The 20,324-nt window shown below is 35.3% G+C and overlaps 2 protein-coding genes and 1 long non-coding RNA gene across 9 annotated transcripts; 1 reads left to right on the forward strand and 2 right to left on the reverse strand.

Moving 5' to 3' along the window:
* Positions 1-2,661: 2,661 nt before the first annotated feature.
* Positions 2,662-8,339, forward strand: LOC110634028 (cyclin-dependent kinase G-2). Of its 7 annotated transcripts, none has more exons than XR_009142643.1 (6): positions 2,662-4,738; positions 5,737-5,872; positions 5,975-6,063; positions 6,182-6,293; positions 6,379-7,114; positions 8,064-8,339. XR_009142643.1 is itself a non-coding variant. In XM_021782911.2 (6 exons), exons 2-6 carry the CDS (start codon positions 3,483-3,485, stop codon positions 6,487-6,489), a joined length of 1,704 nt encoding a protein of 567 aa, XP_021638603.2. In that variant the 5' UTR covers positions 2,665-2,828; positions 3,190-3,482; the 3' UTR covers positions 6,490-8,339. The 7 variants fall into 7 exon arrangements, 2 of the variants coding, with proteins under 2 accessions (XP_057988572.1, XP_021638603.2); XR_009142642.1 differs by having other exon boundaries at positions 8,087-8,339; XR_009142644.1 differs by having other exon boundaries at positions 6,379-7,107.
* A 259-nt stretch (positions 8,340-8,598) lies between these two features.
* On the reverse strand, positions 8,599-12,058 carry LOC110634029 (uncharacterized). The gene is made up of 4 exons (XM_021782912.2): positions 11,477-12,058; positions 10,494-10,925; positions 9,762-10,050; positions 8,599-8,907 (listed from the first exon to the last, which is right to left on the reverse strand). The coding sequence occupies exons 1-4, from the start codon at positions 11,897-11,899 to the stop codon at positions 8,765-8,767; spliced, it is 1,287 nt and encodes a 428-aa protein (XP_021638604.2). The 5' UTR covers positions 11,900-12,058; the 3' UTR covers positions 8,599-8,764.
* Positions 12,059-16,410: 4,352 nt separating this feature from the next.
* LOC131171745 (uncharacterized) lies at positions 16,411-18,067 on the reverse strand. Its single transcript, XR_009142386.1, has 3 exons — positions 17,984-18,067; positions 17,183-17,239; positions 16,411-16,605 (listed from the first exon to the last, which is right to left on the reverse strand). It is a non-coding gene; the product is annotated as an uncharacterized LOC131171745 (long non-coding RNA).
* Between the last annotated feature and the right edge of the window lie 2,257 nt (positions 18,068-20,324).

Below are 20,324 nucleotides of genomic sequence, written 5' to 3' on the forward strand. Positions count from 1 at the left end.
GTAGTTAGATTCAAAATTTAATTAATAAATTTAAACTTATTTTCATAGTTTTTTATTTTATTTTACGAGAAATTTAAAGAATGATAATTCAAAATTAATATATATCATATTAATGATATATCTTTAATTATTAAATCAAATTAATATATATTATTAAAGTAGAGTTTATTGTGTTCAAGTAAAACAAGTAATTGATGAAGAATTTGATCTAAAGTGTTTATTATGTTTGTTATAGCATTTTGATTAGTTGATGATGACTCGATGTAATTAGACAAACTTTGAATTAACAAATTATTTAATCTAAAAGATCAAATTTGAAGGTGGGGGATTGATGGGCTGAAAAATAGTTAATAATTCTAAAATGAATTAGAAGAGAAAATAAACCTACAAGTAAAAATAGTGGATAAGTGTCAAAAATAGTGGATAAGTGTCAGAATTAATGAAATTGAATATTCCATGGAAGTTTTCAGATTTACGTCCACTAATGTAATTAGTGGGTGTGGCCAATTGGTAAAGTGCAAGAAGTTCATAATTCTAATGAATATATCTATAGTATATAATATATAAATTAAATGTTGGCTCTCTTGTCCTATTATACCAATATTTTCTACTAAAAAAATTACTCTTTCTTCCTTTAAAAATATGCAGAAATGGAATTTAATGTCATTTTATTTTAGGTTTTCGTGCATTTGTTTTTTTATTGATTTTATTATGCATTTGTAATTTAATCACGCTTGCCGCAGAACATCACTGGGCCTCACTGCCCTTAAATTCTCAGACGAGCCCAAGCTTGGATTAAAAAAAGAAAAAATTCTGACACAAGCCACTAAAACGCACCGTTTAATGGTAAAATCGAAATGCGCTCCAGCACTGCCCCCATGCTACCGTCTTTCAGAATTCACAGCCTCAATCTCAACACTATTCTTCAAAATTTGAGCGTCTGGATCAAATTTCAACTGTAAATCAATAATCCAATTGGCTTACACAAGCACCCCTCGAGGCCTCTGTAAGAGGCTGGGATATGAGATTGGTTTCTTGCGTGAGGCTTGGAGACAGCATAAGAGGAAACAAAGGAAGCAAAAAGAGAAGCCAAAACTGTGCATTCCAGCAGGCGTGCGTAGTGAGGTACACACAGAGCCTAACTCTACTTTGACTACGATTTCATTGTTTTCGGAAATAAGCTTAATTTGTTCTTCATATTTTTTTTAGGATTGTTCAGTTTAAATTATTTTTAATTTTAGATTTAATTTAATTTAATTTATTTTAAATTTAAATTATTTAATATATATACGTGAGATACTTTTTTTTAAATAGTTTAATTTATCTATTATACTTTAATTTATTTTTAATTTTTGGTTTAATTTAGACATCTTACTTTTGATTTAAATTCAAATTAGTCTAATTAATATACACGTGATATTATTTTTTAATATTTTAATATTTTTTTTTATTTTTTAAGATAAAATGTTATTTTTTATAATTAATTAAATTAAATAATAAAAATAATATTATTTAATATTAATATTTAAAATGAAAGTATGAGAAAAAATTATTTTATATTTTTCATTAATTAATTAAAAATAAAATAATTAAATTGAAAATAATAAAAAAATATTTTTATTTTCATATAATTAATTAAAATTAAAATTATGATTATAATTAATTGTAATTATTTAAAATAAAAAATATTATTTTATATTTTTATTTTCTTAATTAAAATTAGAAAATTATAATCCAATTTGAATTGAAAATATAAAATATTATTTTTCCATGTTATTAATTAATATAAAAAGTTAAATATAAAAAATTAACTAACTATAATTATTTAATTAACATTAAAAAATGATCAACTAAGTAATTAACATTAAAAATATTAAAAAAAAGCAATTCATCCATTAAGTGGTGGGTGAGTTATATATTGGGCCAATTTGAACTGAAACTAAAAATAAAAGGGCTAAATTAGATTAAAAGTTAAAAATAGACTAAATTAAATATTTCTAAAAAATACAAAGAGCAAATTAAACTTATTTCATTTAAAAAATGACTCGTGAATATCAATTAGACTAATTTAAATAAAAAATAAAATAATTAAATTAAATTAAAAGTTAAAAATGAGTTAAATTAGATATTTTTAAACTTATTTTCATTGTTTTTCTATTTTATTTAAGTTTTTCTTATGCTTTTAGATTTAATTAAACTTCCTATTCAGTAAAGATATTTTGCTATTGGATTGGAGCCTAACCCTGTATGTTTTAGTTTACCTTTTCATTAATAAAAATTCAGCAGACTTTTTTCTGATTTCAAGTTTCACACTGGATTGGTTTTCAATTTTGTATTGGTATAGGTTTTCAATTTTGCGCTTGCCTCAGGAGGTGCAGTTTGTTAGGGTGATGGTGAGTGGTGGATCATTCATTCGCGCAACGCTTGCTAAGTAGTGCAAATCTTCATCAACCCAGCCATACATGGAATTCACAGTGTGGGCCTATGGATAGCCTAAAGGGAGAGGCCTACGAGTATTAAAATGGTTCCAGTGGACTCATACTGGGCTACAATAGGCCCATGGACTTTTTTGGAAGCAAATAGGCGCATGGAGTTAAAAAGAATTAGAGAATAAAAACTAAAATCTATCGAGTAAAATGAGGACCGCCAACCTATAGCCGACTCAAAAAGCTATATTAGAAATGTTTGAAACGCGCAAACCACTTAGAACGCGTCAAAACAACGAGGAAGTTTTCGTTTCTCCTATCTTCTGCTTCCTTTATTTCTCAATATCTGCGGCTCTCGCTTGCTATCGACGTTCCTCTGAATTTCTCTGCTTTTTCTCTCTGGTATGGCTTCAGTACTTGTGGCTTGTCAAAGAGAGACGGCCGAAACCACAGAATTCATGATCTAGGGTTTTTAATTTGATTGTTGCTTTGAATCAATTGTTTTTTTTTGTTCTTTGTTAATTGCTGGTATTTGTTGAATATTCCAGCTGCTTATATTTTCTGTGTTTCCTGAATCTAATTTGTGATATCTTGTTGATAAATTGCTGATATCTAGGGGTTTTATTCGGATTGATCATTAAAAAAAAAAAGGTGGGAAAGCATTAAAAAAAAATTAAAAATATATTTTCGGTTGAGTGCTTTATACAATTGATCTTGAATTTTTATTGAGAAGAAATTGTGGTTCTTATCAATATGGCGGCAGGGCGTGTCGATGTTTCGAGAAGAAGGGGTTGTGATGGTTACTCCAATAACTATTTTGATCGCTATAGGAACGGTGCTCATGGCGTGGAGTTCAATCGTGGTGTTGAGCATGGTGTGGTATATAAGAATGGGTACCATATTTCCTCAAATGCGAGGAAATTTCGTATTCAAAGAAGTGGACTTAGTTGCAGAGATGAAGGGAGAGAGTTGGGTGAGTTGCAAAGTGGAATTGGCCTTGATCATTCCTCAGGGTTGGAGGACGGTGAGATACCAAAGTCTGATGATGGGATTCAGATGCCACCAGAGAAGAAAAGGAAATTCTCCCCTATTATATGGGAAATAGAAGACAAAGTAGCAACCAAAAATAGAGTTCTCCCAACAAGTCCTGCCTTATCTAATGTTACATCTCCACAGCGAGCTTACTGTCAGGGACCAAACATTGTTCTAGATGCAGGTGTTGCAAAGCATGCTTTCACAGTAAATCAGCTCCTGGGGTTGGACTGTGTGTCAGATAAGGCTTGCGTGATAGGAGGATTGGTAGATACTACTGGATCTGAGCCTAAGTCTCCAGCAATTTTGTTTCCTAAAATTCCTGAAGAGAAGCATAAGGATGGTAGCCAAGAACAATTTGAAGGGGAGGGGGAAGAGTTTACTGAGGCGCGGAACATATCCATGTCACGATGGGCATCTGACAGTGATTCTCCAAAGGATGAAAGTTTGTCTGATGATGAAGGCGGACCTGGAGAAAATATATGCAGAAAGGAACCCAGTGCTGAGAGAATGAAGTTTCATAGGGAGGCTTTGGAGGGAGATGGATTGAGATCATCTGGATCTAGTGAAAGAGATTGCAGTTCAAGGGGAGATGTTAATTTTGGAAGCAAGTTGAAAAATGTTGATCTCTTGGATGCTGATGGGATCCAGGACGAAAATGGTAGTTTTAACCAGTTTGATCATGGTTTAGGTTATGTTGAAGAGTCTGTTGCCTCTACCCAAAGAGGTGTGAATATGCTCCAGGGTTGTAGAAGTGTGTATGAGTATGAGAAACTTCATGAAATTAATGAAGGTACATATGGTAAAGTGTACAAAGCAATTGATAAGAAGACTGGGAAACCTGTGGCTTTGAAGAAAGTGAAGATGGATGTAGGAGGAGATAGGAACTTGGAAGAATATGGCTTTCCTTTATCCTCTTTGAGGGAAATTAACATTCTTTTGTCTTTTCATCACCTGTCAATTGTGAACGTTAAAGAAGTTGTCGTGGATAGCCATGACAATGTTTTCATGGTGATGGAATACATGGAACATGACCTCAAGGGGCTTATGCAGACGATGAAACAACCCTTTAGTACAAGTGAAATCAAATGCTTAATGCTACAGTTGTTGGAAGGTGTCAAGTATCTTCACGATAACTGGGTGCTTCATAGGGATTTGAAGACATCAAACCTTCTTTTGAACAATCAAGGGGAATTAAAAATATGCGATTTTGGAATGTCACGCCAGTATGGGAGCCCATTGAAGCCATATACATCTCTTGTGGTTACTTTGTGGTACAGGTGAGCAGCAATTACATGATTATTCAGTAAATGTGCTGTTTTATCTATCAAATTGTTTTATTTGCATCTGCCGTTTTCTTTTTACTGATTGGTGCATTAATTTTATTCTAGGTTTCCATCTTTGTTTATGCCACTATAGTCAGATGTGCTGTTTTATCTATCTAATTATTTTATTTGCATCTTTTTTTTTTTTTCTCTTTTTTCTTTTCCTGATTGGTGCATTAATTCTATTGCTGACCCCAACTGGCTTGGGATTAAGGCTTAGTTGTAGTTGTTGTTGTTGGTAATGCATTAATTTTATTCAAGGTTTTCACCTTTGTTCATGCCACTATTGTTAATGTCGACAATGTAATATCAAATATGCTGTAGTACTGAATATGAGAAAGGCTGATCTATGCTCATCACCTAGATGAAATCTATGATATTGAAATGGGTTTGGAATAATGTTTACTGAAGCTGACATAAGCATTTGGTCAAAAGGCTCTTTGTCAAAGCTTGTGTTTTTGATAGTAGTGATGGGCAACTTTATTTGGTTGTTGATGGAGCTGGTGCTTCAATTTATGCCAATTCCTGGAAACATCAAGTATAAGAACTTTTTATGGAAACAAAAACAATTTTATGGATTTTTAAAATGAGTGTGTCCAGCTCACCAAGCATGTGCCTTGCTTTGGAAAGAGATATGAAGTCCAACTTATGCTTCTCTGTGGTAGAACTGGCTGGTGTCTCCATACATGAATGTGATCCCTAGTTTCTGTTTTATTGTGCTAAAGAATAATATTCTTGAGCTTTGAAAGTATTCTGTGAGTTCTAGATTTTAATCTGTTCTCATTATGCTGCTTGGCTGTTAAGGTTTAAGTTATGAGTTACAATAATGGTAGTCACATGCAATTTTATCTTTGACCTTAGTTCACATGTTGTGGTATTTTATGAAATTCCTACACTGGAAGTAAATAAAATTTCTGCAAGTCTCATTTACTTCTATAATGTTTACATTGCAGGGCACCCGAGCTTCTGCTGGGGGCAAAGCAATATTCAACAGCAATGGACATGTGGTCTGTGGGTTGCATAATGGCTGAACTGTTGGCCAAGGAACCACTATTCAGAGGGAAAGGCGAAATTGATCAGCTTGGCAAGGTTATTCTTAGCACTTATGTTGGTTTTGTACACTTGTTTTCTTCAGAGTTTTTTCAATTAATCTTTCCATTGTTAAATTTTTGAAAAAACAATCAAGTGCAGATTTTCAGAATTCTTGGCACACCAAGTGAGACAATTTGGCCTGGATTTTCCAAATTGCCAGGGGCTAAAGCAAATTTTGTTCGGCAGCCGTGAGTATCAATTTTTGCCACATTGTTTTTCATTTGCTTTCATTTGTTCATTTGCTGAATGCTTAATCTTATTTGGACTCTTTGCCATGTTTTATCAACAGTTTTCTATCTTTTTCAGGTATAATCTGTTGCGCAACAAGTTTCCTGCCTCATCTTTCACGGGATCTCCAGTTCTCTCTGATTTGGGATTTGACTTGTTGAACAAGCTTCTAACGTATGATCCAGAAAAGGTACAGTTCATGTGTGCTGTAATCAAATTATATACTCTGTCAAATTGTGTGATTGCTATACTTATCAATGTTATTGTCAATGCAGCGAATAACAGCTGATGCTGCCCTCAACCATGCTTGGTTTCATGAGGTTCCTTTACCTAAATCTAAAGAATTCATGCCTACTTTCCCCCCTCAGCATGCAAAGAAAAGATAGAAGCCAGACCGCTAGAAGCATCCTACTATCTGAGTGAATGTGTAGACTCTCTGTTAGCTTATCTTGGGGTGTTTGAAAAGCTCAGAATTTTCCTGGAGGAGAATGAGGAAAGTGTCAGGTGTTATCAGAGACTGGTGGATTGTATATTTTTAAAGAACTAATGCTTCAAATCTTCTTGCAGATGCATGTCTGTAATGATTTTTTAGTCTTCTTTAACTGAAGATCTTGGCTGTTGACCTTTCCCCTTTTGACATTCATCTTTGTGTTCAGGATTGTGTTTTTCAAAAGAAAGAGATTGACTCACACAGTCCCATGGGAGACATATCTTTCTTTGTAATGATCCTGTAGCCTCCTAGAACTGTAAGGTCTTGGGTGTTGACAGAACTCTTTTGACATCTACTTTCAGTTCTTCCCAAAGTTGGCTTGAGTTCTAGTTGTAAATGGTTCGACTTAACTCATTTTAATGCTTAATTTTCTTTTTTGGGGATTATCAAACTGCTGTTTCACTATTTTTTCTTCCAATAATTTTTTGTTTGCAAGAGATACTGTTGTGAGACAACGGAGGAACATCAATGATGCTTTTTCAGTCCAAAGGTCAGAAAGATTTGCACCTTTGAGGTACACAGTACGTGTTTAATGCTAACCAAGTATCTGGTTTTGCTTTGGAGTGCTGTGTGTGAAGTAAATCTTTGTGTTTTCCAACATTCCATGGATATTATCTTGGTGGTATCTCATTAACATTTAAAAAAAAAAAAAGGAGAAAGTAGCAATGCTTCATTTATTGTTGATTTGAATATTTTTTCACGCTAGTCTGATGAACTTTTATCAGTAGCTCACAATTTGTGAGCTTGCTGTTTGGAAGCAGTTGTAATGATTTTACCATTCAAACAAAATATACATAGTTGTGCATTCCCAGTGTTGATTTTGTATCATTGGCTTTATTATATATTTATTTATTTATTTTGGTGTTGGGGATTTGTGTGGTTTGCTCATCTCTTCAAATGGTGTATAGCTTTGAGAAAGGGTTGAGTGTTTCTGTACTCTGTACATTGTGTGTGTAAGCGTGGTTTTTATTCTATTCTGCTTGCATAATCATTTCATTCAATATGATTTTTAATTTTACCATCAACTTGTGAATGAAATATGGGCCCACCTATGCACCTAACAATGATTATGAGAGTATGTCACATTATCAGCTGGCAAAAAATATGTAGTCTTAGGCTGTCACATTTATTCTTTTGCTTGCTCTTGTTGGTCTGGTGCATGGGTTGGCCCATACACCAGGCGTATGATGGAATTTTGACGAAGGTACTCAGGTCTACGGCCGCATTGTAGAATCAGTTGATCAGCTGGTATGTAGCTTTTTAGGGTTCCTTGTAATGGAAAATGTTGGTATCCCTTATATTTAAATTTTCGCATTATCATGTTTTAAGTAGGGGTGTAAACTAACTGGCTAACCCCCAACTGCTTATTCAGTATCAGTTGTGTTCTCTCTTTCTGGGAAGAAGAACAACAATCATGCTTGAAATGTCCATTAATTCACTTTCTGAATTTTTATCTCACGTATTTATCAGTTCATTGGGGTGCATACTTGCAGCTCTGCTTTGTCGAAGTTGATTATACTAAGGGACTAGATTGAAGCCGTGTCATTGAGACAGCATGTTACTAATGCTAAGGAGATGGCAAGTTGGGAATATCCAATTTGATTGATGGGATCAATTTTCATTTATCTTGCCATTTTTATTTGTTTACCAAACTAAGAAATTTGATACTAGACAATTTAATTACTTTTCTTTGTTACAAACGGAAACAGAAATGCAATGGTCATTAGTTATAGTTTTATTCTTTTCTTTTTAGTTGTCATTCTTTTACATCTGAAAACTTATTTGTATGTAGCTCCCAAGCTCAATTTAAATCGGAAGGATGGCCAACAGCGAGGATCTTGAATAAAACTTATGCGCAAGTATCGTTCTTTGAGAAGAAACAGTTTTGCTGTTGGTAGAATTTCTGTTGGCTTTTGTAACAAACTTCTTCCAGCGCATAAACATTTGACATTTTGCCGTTACCCTTTTGCAGAAATCAAGTGACATCTGAAACATTGCTTCGGGATACTCGAAAGAAAGAAGCGGCTGGTATTATGCTTGAAATGACATACGAAAAGAAACATAGCCGTAGTAATTTATAACTAATACATGTGCTGTGAAAATCAAAATTTAAGATTAACTTGACGGCTCTGCACCCGGTCCGAATACAAAAAGGGGGTTGCTGAGTTCTGTTATTTGGAAGTGAAAGTTATGGTCTTTCCGAGCACAAAAAGAACAAGTGAAATCTCAAGAAAGAAGATAGTGTTGATGAGTGGCCGTTCAATCATCCATCCAAAAACAGAAAACCCACCCGGGTTGGACTGCAAATACGACACTGCATAACCAAAAGAATCTTCAATAATATACATCTTCCTATCCAGAATAAAATATAAAATATAAAATAATGCAGCATTAATAAACATATTGAATACTATCACATGAAAAAAGGACCATAATTGCTAGATATGAAATGAAATGAAAAATTAAAATGTTAGAATCTTCTTCCAGATCATCATATTCGTGAGTGACGTTCCCTGGAAAATTTGTTTTTCTAATGGACTTCTTTGGCCAAGTATGTTCGATGTGAGAGTTTCAATGTTCCCAACTATGTGAGAGTTTCAATGTTCCCAACTTTTCCAGTCTTCGGATCAATTCGATCATCTTTCTGAAGAAGTGTCAGACATCCTAAAGAGTGTGAATCCTAGGGGAGTTAAAGTCTACTCTGTTTTATGACTTAGTAGAACGGACCATGTGTTTAAGAAACTGTAGCAAGACAGTGATGAAATTGAGATAGTGTTGCAGTTGTATGGACAAGGCCAAGCACCATTGCCAGGTTAGGGCACAGGCCATTTTGGCCTAAGAAAAAGAAAAGGGATTGCATTGATCAAAGCAATAAAAAGGAATTTGTGCAGTTGATCCAATTAGGGCTTAGTGTGGTGGACTCTGACCTTAATTTTAACTGGTTGACACTTCAGCCACAAACTACTTGTAAGGGAAAGAAAGTCATCAAGTGCAAGTCTAATATTATATGCACTATATATCACATGCCCTGAATTTGATTTACTTAAAAAGTCTAACAAGAACTTCCAAGGATTTGGATGAGCATTTAATCTCCCCCAATATGGGAATATAATCTTAGCTGACTTTGCAAAAAGATAAAAATGAAGAGAAGAAAACACTTGTACATACCAAAAGCTTGTCTCTTGTTATATGATGAAGTCAATTGGGCAATTGTCGGCACTGGCACGTAGTCAACTGCCTCCAGATCACTTTCTGAGTAATTTAAATGCAATATGCTGGCCATGTTAGGAGGATCCAGATTTCCGCTGCTACTGGTTATAGCTGCATCTCTAGAGTTGCTAGTAACCAAAGAATGCCATTTGGCAGCAATTGATGCGACACCTTGAGCTCTGTGAGTGGTTTTTGCAGCTGCATGCAGGGTAATAATTATCCCAACAAGCTCAGCTATGCAAGAAATCTGTCGTAGTCACAACATTGCAATATGAGAATGAAACCAAGTAATTCTAGAACTGATATACAAACAAATGCTAACAAGATTGCAAATGTATTTTTCCAATGATCAGAAAGGAAAACTGCAGGTTGAGTAATTGTTCATAAACAATTTGCATCTAGATCAATCAGCCAGAATTAGCTTTCTCTACAGTTCCAGTTCTTTTCCAATCAAAAAATTATACCATAATTGCAGCTGAAGTCATAAGATGTTGCCATAGGGCTTGGAATGCTACTCTAAAGGACTAATGATATATGCTAAAACTTAAGTTCTAATGGTAAAATGCAGTTTGTAAGAGATGAAATGCAGACTTAAGCAAGATATAAATTCAAAATAGCAGTATGGAATTTTGTCAATGATAATGCTCAAGATTACTGTAATTAATTTAAAATGCATTGTGTTATACTTACTACAAAATCACCGCCATTCATGAGAGTGATTATATCTTTGTTTCCTGTGGTTTGAAATAAAGCCACAGCCTGACAGGCAGTTACAACCAATATCTCAAGAATGAAAAATATTCGGAACCTGTGGCTTATTTTAGACAGGTAATGCGTTAGGCGAATATGTTCCTCAATGTATACCAAAACATCCATATCCCTTTCCAAAAGCTTCCCATAATTTTCGAAGTGTATCACTTGCAAATTGCACAATAGATTGAATAAAGCACAGCCAGATAAAAAGATAATAGTTGAATAAGTCCAAGAGATGATGTGAGCAATCGAAATTGCAACAGTTTGCCACCAAGGATCACGATGCACATGCATATCTCGAACGATCTCAAGAACAATCTTCAGAAGCAGACATGGCAATACCCACACTGCCACCAAAAAGAAGAAATCCTGAACAAAATAGAGTTGCCAAATTAATTGTTTAACACCACTAAATCAAATATCTTCGCAAATTGATGTACCCAATATCAAATTGGTAGGAAATAACTGTTTAGCATAAATTTCACGATCAAAAGGATAGGCATCTTGACATATGAAGAATTTAATTTGACTAGGCTTTTGCCTATTTAACTGCCAAAATTCCACTCAAGTGACTGACAAAATTCTGAAAAAAGAAAATTCAAAAAAGCAATATCATTCAATGTCTTCAATTGCAAAGAGGACATTTCTTATCACATAATTTCGATTAAAAAAAAGAAGCTGAAACAATAAGAAAAAAGATCCTTAGATCATATGCTCAGGCATCTTATGGTCAATCAGCAGCATATTATTTTTTTCCTTCAACTGCCAATTACTGGCCTTTCCCCCCCTTTTCGGGAAGGTTATGAGCGGTTTACTGGGTAAAACTTTGTTGCGTCTTTGATCGCTAAATGCCAACAAAAGAAACTACATACTAGGGGATAAAATAAAAGAAGAAAAATAAATTATGGGTAAGAGCTTACATGTATCTTCTTTACGTATTCGTCACGGAACTCAGCCATATGGCCATGGGACCTATCGACAAACAGAAAATTCCTCACCCCATATTTTCTCAAATTGTGAGATATGCAAAGGAGAGAAATTGCTGCAGCCAGAGATTGAAACACCAAAATCTGAAACTCGAAGCTATTGATCTGGTACTTCTCAGCTTTCGAAGAAGCAGATAATTTGATCATAAAGACCGGAAGAACAATACCCAGAAGCAGAAAAGAAAGCCAAGAGATTACGAAGCTTAAAAAGGAGTATTGACAATAGCCAAAGAGCCTTAGGAAGGTCTCTAAACGGTGAAGAGATTTGGAGAGCTGGGAACCATCTTGCTCCTCTACAAGTGGTACTTCCATTGTTGGTGAGTTCTCATCTCCCTTTGGCATGGACTCAGCCGCCATTTCAGACAGAGATAGATCGAGAGATTTTGCGAGCAACAGCGAAAAAAAGGCAAGCACAATCGAACAGACAGACCCACCCGGTCTACCTTAGTCTCTATCCAAACAATAAAACAAATGGGACCCGCTCTACACTCCACAATTGAAGAAGTGGATCCACATCCCGTCTGATGATGAGTTAAGTTAGACAATTGTTTGTACCTTGTCATGTTTTGCCATGGGGTAATCAAAATCATGATGACATTATATATTTGATCTCGGTATTTAATAGTGTAAAAAATTTAAAATAATAAAATAATAATTAAATAAAATAATTAATTATATTTAATTAATATAATAATTATTATATATAAAAAGTAGATTTATTATAATTTTTTATTTATTATTTATATTATCACTACTTAACCATCACTATTATTATTATCATAACTATCATCACAATCATTACTATAACTACAGTCACCACCACCATCCTATAACCATTCACTATTATCACCACTTAGTTATTATCACATCTACCACCACTACTTGGCTACTGTCATCACCATTATTTCACCTTATCAACATTACTACTACTACCACCATCTAAATATTGTTGTCGCAATCACCACCATCACTTAATAATTATTTAACCATTACCACTATTATTAATATTATAAATAAATTAAATATTAAAATAAAAATTATTATTGCATTATACTATTTATATTTTTATTTTGCAATCAAATAGAAGAATGTAATAATTACATTACATTATAATTTTAATTACATTACATAATTGATTATATTACGTTATATAAGCTATATTAAACATAACCTAAAATAAAAGAGAAATAAAAAAATGTATCTTGTAATTTGATGCATTTTTCAAATCAAGACCTACAATTGAATTTATGATGAAAAGAATTATATAATTTTTCGAGGGATAACGGCTAAAAAAATCCTGAATTTTGAAATTTTTAACAATTATACCCCAAATTTTTTTTTAACAAAAAATATCCTTAACTTACATCATCATTTACGATTCTACCCTATCTTTAGAATACCCGTTGCCACGTCAGCATCATTAACCCCTAATTATCATATTAAAAAACTCTAATTAGTGTCAAATAAAGCCATTTCTAGAGAATAAGAAAAGTAAGTTGTGTTGCCCTTTAAAGAAGCAACTGGTTGTGGCCCCTCATCCTCTCTCTCCCATTTTTCGAATTTTCAATTCAAAATTCTTGAAAGCAATCCGTTCTTAGAAGTAATCATCAGTTGTAGTATGTGGTCTCATATCAAAGCTGAAAAATTGTAAGAGCATCGATGCCTTTTGTTGTCTTATCAACATAAAAGTATAAATTTCATGAAATTTGCACTCCTTTTTTGCATGCACGATACGTTACTGTTTAATCTTTTGTGAAAAATGTACGTGGGTTTCATATGCTATTAACTGTGCTTTGTTTTTCTTTGTTTCTTCTGTGTGGTTATAAAGGTTTAGAGAATGTATATTTTAATTCTTTTGCACCACGGTGGGGTGCTAAGGGATGGGGATGGGACTTGTGACTATGATGGTGGTGATATATTTCCTTGGGAGTACCTTGACCTAGACTTGATGTGGTATTTAGAAGTAAAGGAAGAGTTGAAGAAACTGAGTTATAGGGAAATCAGAAAAATGGCTTACTTTATACGTGGTAAGCCTAAGAAAGATGGAGTTAGGTTTATTAGGAATACAATGATAGTGATGTATTGGAGATGCTAAAATTCACAAATGAGGATGGTGATATTCATGTCTATGTGGAGGCAGAGGAATGAATAATTTCTAAGGGTGAAAATGACCCAATAGTTGATAATGCAAATTTAAATCTTACACCAAAATTAAAGTTAAATGATAGGGATGCTTGTAGTCAGAATATTGAGGTTGTAGATGACAATGATATTGTTAACTCAGGTTTGCAAAATGATCCTAGTAAGGGTGATGATGTGAATGAAGATAGTGGTGATAGCACAGATAAAGATTATAACTTACAAGATGACATTTAGGCAATTGATGATGAGTATGATGATGAAGCCTTTGAGGATTACATTGCTGATGACAGTGAATATCAGATTGTAAGGAAAGGGAAGAAAAATGATGAACAACCTTTGTTAGGTGTGGACTCTATTCCTGCTTTGCCTAATGCTCCATTTATTGAAATCCCTTATGAAAATGAAGATGCAGAGGATGTACGTAAGGGTGATAATATGCTTGAGGAGTTGGATTTTGATGACTTATCACATATACCAGTTGGAAGTGATGATGATTGTATAGCACAAAAGGGTAATAGAAAAAGGAGAGATTATGTGTATGATCATTCTTATGACCATAGCAGCATTATGTTTGAGGTAGAAATGAAATTTGTAGATAGCAAGCAGTGCAAACATGCAGTGCAAAAGTATGCAATAAGTAATGGATTTAATGTTTGGCTTGCAAAAAGTGAACAGAAGAAATTAGATGCTAGGTGTAAGGATGGTTGTAAGTGGAAGATTTATGGAAGTTAGTTGCAGGATGAATGTACATTTGTTATAAAAATAGTTGTAAAGGAACATTCATGTTTTAGATCTCTAACAAATAGGCAAGCTAAATCTGAATGGATTGCACATGAATTTCTAAACAAAATTAGGTTAAACCCTGATTTTGCTATGAAGGACATGGTTGCAAGTTTGAAGGAGAAATATTATTTGACTGTAACATTATTTACATTATGGCAAGGATATAGAGGCAAGTGGAAGGCACTATATATATTGAAAGGGTCTCTTTCATAGCATTATGCAAGAGTTAAGTCATATAAGGCTGAGTTGATGAGGACTGATAGAAAAGGAAGGTTTTATTTAATGCTGGATAATGATCCGTTGACCATGAAACCAATATTTAAAAGGTTTTATATTGGTTTCAGTGCTTTAAGGAAGGGATTTATGTTAGGATGTAGGGCTATATTTGTAACACCCCTAATTTTTAAATTTATTATTTTATGAGTAATATTAATATTTTATTTTATTTAAATTTTAGAAAATTATTTGAAATTTTTTAGATTTTAGAAATCGGGTTCGATTTTCTGAAAATATAAAACTTTGATAATTTTTAAAAATTTATTTAAAGACCACGTGGTAAAATTAAAAATATATTTGGATTCTATGAATTTTTTCTGAGTTTTTTAGAATTTTTTCGGAATTTTTGGGTCTCATTTTCGATCCCAAGGCATAGTAAAAATTTAAAATTTTGTATCCTGAATCGAACCGGTCGAATCGAATCGGACTAGATCGGACCGGTCGAATCGGACCGGCCTCCCTCCTTCTTTTCTTCTCTTCCCTGCGCGTCCCGACTCTCCTTCCTCTCTCTCCCGTTTTCTCTCTCCTCCCTCCTCCCCACGCCGTGCCGCCGCCACCCAGCCCTCCCCACTTCGTCGGCGGGCCGCCCCAGCCTTTTCCCACTGCCGGTCGGCCTTTTAGGCTGCCAAAAGCGACGCACAAAGAGGCGACATGTAGCGCGCTGTTTCGGCTTCCCAGCCGATCCAGCCACCGATTGGGCCGGGTCTTGTGTCAAACACCATCTACACTTCTAGAGCTTTCCATAGACACAAAAAACACCAAAATTCATCTAGCAGTTTGCCCAATTTTTGTCCCGAAAGTTTTAGCCCATTTTGATTTTTGGGCTATATTTCTCACAAACTGTGAACCCCACGAGAAAACTGAGAGTACCAGAGCGCTCAACTCGTCGAGAGCTCCGCGGCAATATAAATTTTGAAATTTTTTGAAACCGTTTTTTGGTGGGTCCCAAGAAACTTCGTAGTATTTTTTCGAGCATTAAATGAGCTTAGAAAAATTCCATAAAAATTATATACTAATCTCTGTGTTGTGAGCTTCGTGTAGGTACCTTCAATTTGCGGAAATTCGATGGTTGCCCAGGTCTGTGAATTTTCGGCCAGACAGACCGGCTACCGAAGAAGTCTTGGAATTGGATCGAGATTTTAACTACCTCATCATTGTCGGACGTTACGAGAATCTTTCCTAGATCGGAATCGACATAGGTAAACCCGAACCTCACTTTTTCTTAATTTTTTAGTGCTTGAATGTGAATAAAAATTCATAAAATATTCGTGGTAACTCAGAAAATTATGATTCTTTTTGCAATAGCTTAGTAATATTGCTAAGGACCACGGGGCAAAGTTTTAGAATTTTTAGAACTCATTTGGGTAGTTTTTGTAAGAGGGTTAAATTATGAGGACTAAACTGTAATTTTACATGTTGTGATTTGTCGCGACCCAGCCTATGGGCCGGACCGGCACTAGGACCTGGGCCGGCATAAAGCCCCCGAGGCCCGTAGTAAGCCTTACTATTCTCAAATCCATAACCAAGGCCCAAAACTTAGGTCCAACATGTAAATACAATTAAATAAAATATTTTTATTCGGGGTCAACCCAACCCGATAGCCATCGAAAACTGAAATAAGGGGAGCCTCGCTCAACCCTGTTACCTCATTTATAACCATTTAAAACTCATAAAATTTTTTTCTTTTCATTTATTAATATGAAAACTTGAATTCATACAGTCCCTGACAGGCTTAATACTACTACTAGCACATGCGGAGTCCTAAATTTACAAATTTAGAGAATAATAATACAATTAAGTAATCTTTTCATAACCTGAGAGGAAAGGGACAGGTTATTCTGAAAAATGTCTCCTCCTGTAGCCTGGAAAAATATGGTGAACAGGAGTGAGCGTTCAACTCAGAGAGTAAAATATCAATTTTAACCATAATCTCTATAACTATCTAGTACTAATGCAACCTGTGGAGTGAAATGCAACAGCAACAATAAATTCACATCATAGCATCAAAAAAGTAATTTGGAGCACTCACGCACCCTGTAGCATCAATCATAATATATGGGAGCTGATCCCCTATACAGCTCTCTTAAATCCAACCTGGTGCCAGCGAAGAACTCAGCTCGGACTTCCACTTAATAACCAAATCGAGGGTCCCAGCGAAGAACTCAAGCCGTGACTACCCCTCGAAGGATCGGGTCCCAGCGAAGAACTCAAGCCGTGACTACCCGTCCTATCCATAGTCCACACCACATCACACGCACGCCAACGCACGCACACTGCTCCAAATTACCGCAACAACATTCATGGCACTTTAACAGTTATCAATGCAACATAAATCGTGCCTAGAGTTTAACTACATAATTATATGCATATAAGTGATGCATGGGCATACTGAACATATAATAATATCGAAATTACAATTAAAATTAATATTTTACTCACAGTACACCGATGACTATTGTGGCTGCTGGATGCAGAAAAACAGCTGACCTCGATCACCTAATAATTAAATTATAAATTTATTAGTACTAAGTTAAGATAAAACTCTATAGAGGCAATAGACAGCCTAATTCATGCCGAAAATCCGGCAGAGTTTCCCCTGTACCTGGGACCTACCCAACCTGCAAAAAGGCTTAAACAACACTTCTAATTTCTCAATTCCTACAATCACATCTCATCAATATCACATGGCCCCTCCTGGGCCCTCCAAATCAGACAATACTCAAAATCTTAAAAATTACATTTTAGTCCCTATAATTGACATTTTTTCAAAAATCCACTCAAACAAGCTCTAAAAATTCTAAAATTTTGCCCCGCGGTCCTTAATAATATTATAAGGCTATTGCAAAATGAATTGTAATTTTCTAGTCACCCATGAATATTTTATTCAAGAATTTTACTCAATTCCATAAGTTTCCAACAGCTAACATATTCTTAATTCAACCCAATTTAATATTCACATATTTAAACCTCCATCCTCAAGCTTCAACCAATTATATAAAATTTAAATATCTTAATTTCAAACAATCTTATATGCCTATATGCTAAAAATCTAACTAAAATCCATCCATATTTCTCAAAAATATTCTACGATCACCCAAAAATTCAACTAACACCATAGAATATCTCCAAATAATTTTACTTTCATCATATATTTTTCTTAGAATTTTTCTCCAATTTTTCATGTTTAAGAAACACTGTATTTATGCTCCACAGACAGAGAAATAATAAAAATTGTCTTACCCGAAGTTTATCTGTGTCTCAAAAATTCCAAAAATTTATGAGAAAGCCTCTGGAAGTTGAACCATCTCCATAGCTCACCGGAGCCATCACGCACCACGCCACGGTGGCCGCCATGACATTTGCCGGTCTGATCGATCATACCACCATGTTCCTCTCCTCTTCCTCGGTCCATAGGTGGTATCGGATCGTCGATCCAACGGTCGGATCGTCGTAGATCGACGAAAAAGCTTGAAAAACCCGAAACTTCTCTCCTCCATATCTCACTCATCTGACCTCCATTTGCTTCAAAATTGGTGTCAAAAGAAAGCTCTCGGAACAAGCTTTCCAACGCCACCGGAATCGCCTCGATCAGACGTCGGACGAAGCCGGAATCGCGCCGGAAAGCCGCTGCCCACTGTGCGCCCGTTTTCTCTCTCCTCTCCCTCTCTTGCCGCCGTTTCTGGTAGTCCTGGTGTTTCCGGAGGGTCGCCGGCCGGTGGGGAGCTGCTTGGGACGTCGCCGGCCGGTCACCGGAAAAAGAAAGAAGAAGAAGGGAGGGAAGGAGAGGGAGAGAAGAGAAATGGGGGGGTTTCCTCCCATTTTTCTTTTGAAAATTTTTTTTTTTTTTTTTAAATAAAAAGGCTGCTGTGACAGTGGGAAACCCACTGTCACACGCCAATCCCATTCTTCAAAATATATATATATATATTTTTTTTAATTTTTTGGGTTGTTACATGATTGATGACTGTTTGGATGGACCCAAGAGGGGCTGTGTGATATGATTGAGAAGTGGATATATGGTTTGTGGATATAGAAGTGTGTTTTAAGCCTTTTTGCAGGTTGGGTAGGTCCTAGGTATAGGGGAGATTCTGCCAGATTTTCGGCATGACTTAGGACGTATTTGGTCTTTTCTTAGTTTGTATTGAGTTAATTGTATTAAAGAATTGTAATAAAATTTTCAGGTGAGCCGGGACAGCCTTCCTCCTCCGCCCAGCCGCCACAGTAATTTCGGTTCAGTCTGTGAGTAAAATATTAATTTTAATTGTAATTTCGATATTATTATATGTTCAAGCATGCCCATGCATCACTTATATGTATATATCTATGTAGTTAAACTCTAGGCATATTTTATGTTGCATTCATAACTATTAAAGTGCTATGGATGTTGTTGTGGTAATTTGGAGCAGTGTGCGTGCGTTGGCGTGCGTGTGATGTGGTGTTGGCTATAGACAGGACGGGTAGACACGGTTTGAGATCTTTGCTGGGACCCGATCCTTCGAGGTAGACACGGCTTGAGTTCTTCGCTGGGACCTCGATTTGGTTTATTAAGTGGAAGTCTGAGCTTGAGTTCTTCGCTGGCACAGTTTGGATTAAGAGAGCTGTATAGGGGATCAGCTCCCATATATGTATTGTTTGACATTATCGGGTGTGTGAGTACTCCAAATTACCTTTTTACTGTTATAATGTGAAAATATTGTCGATGTTGCATTTCACTCTACATGGTGCATTAGCTTTAGATAGTTATAGAGATTATGGTTAAAATTTATATTTTACTCTCTGAGTTGAATGCTCACTCCTGTTCATTATTTTTCCAGGCTACAGGAGGATATTTGTTGTGGTTAACCTGTTTTTCTTCTTCGCGGGTCATTTATTAATATTTGTATAATTCTATTAACTCCTAGAATTTTCGCATGTGTTAGAAACATTTATTTGATTTGGATTTGTAATATAATTACCATGTTGGACCTGTAAACTTATTATATGCATGTATATTGGACTGGATGAGGGAGCTGAGCTCCCATTTATTTTTGTGACATTTGAGTATGTGGAGGGTGAGCTGAGCTCCCCAATTGATTATATATTGTGTTTACAGGTCGGGTGAGTAAAAAACTCCCCGTTGAAAGGTCCATTTTATGGCCAAACTCTGTCCGGTTGAATTCTTGAAATTGAGCCCAAATGGGCCTTAGAGTTGGGTTGAGGAATAGTTAGGCTTACTACGGGCCTCGGGGGCTTTAGGCTGGCCCAGGTCCTAGTGCCGGTCCGACCCATAGGTTGGGTCGTGACAATATTGGGGTTCGTTGAAGACATTAGATGGTGGTGCTTTACTAGTAGTTGTTGGCAATGATGGGAACAATCAAATGTTTCATATGGATTGGGTAGTAGTTGAGAGTGAAAAAGAGGATAGTTGGCAATGGTTCTTACAGATATTATTTGAAGAACTAAACATAAGAGATGGAGGTGGATGGGCATTCATCAGTGACCAATAAAAAGTAAGTCATTCTCTTACTTAAACTTAATTGTTGAAGATATTATTTCATATGAATGTTGATTAACTATGATCTGATATTGCTACAGGGTCTTA

This window comes from Hevea brasiliensis, chromosome 13 (assembly GCF_030052815.1).
Source record: "Hevea brasiliensis isolate MT/VB/25A 57/8 chromosome 13, ASM3005281v1, whole genome shotgun sequence".
Classification (NCBI taxonomy): Eukaryota; Viridiplantae; Streptophyta; class Magnoliopsida; order Malpighiales; family Euphorbiaceae; genus Hevea; species Hevea brasiliensis.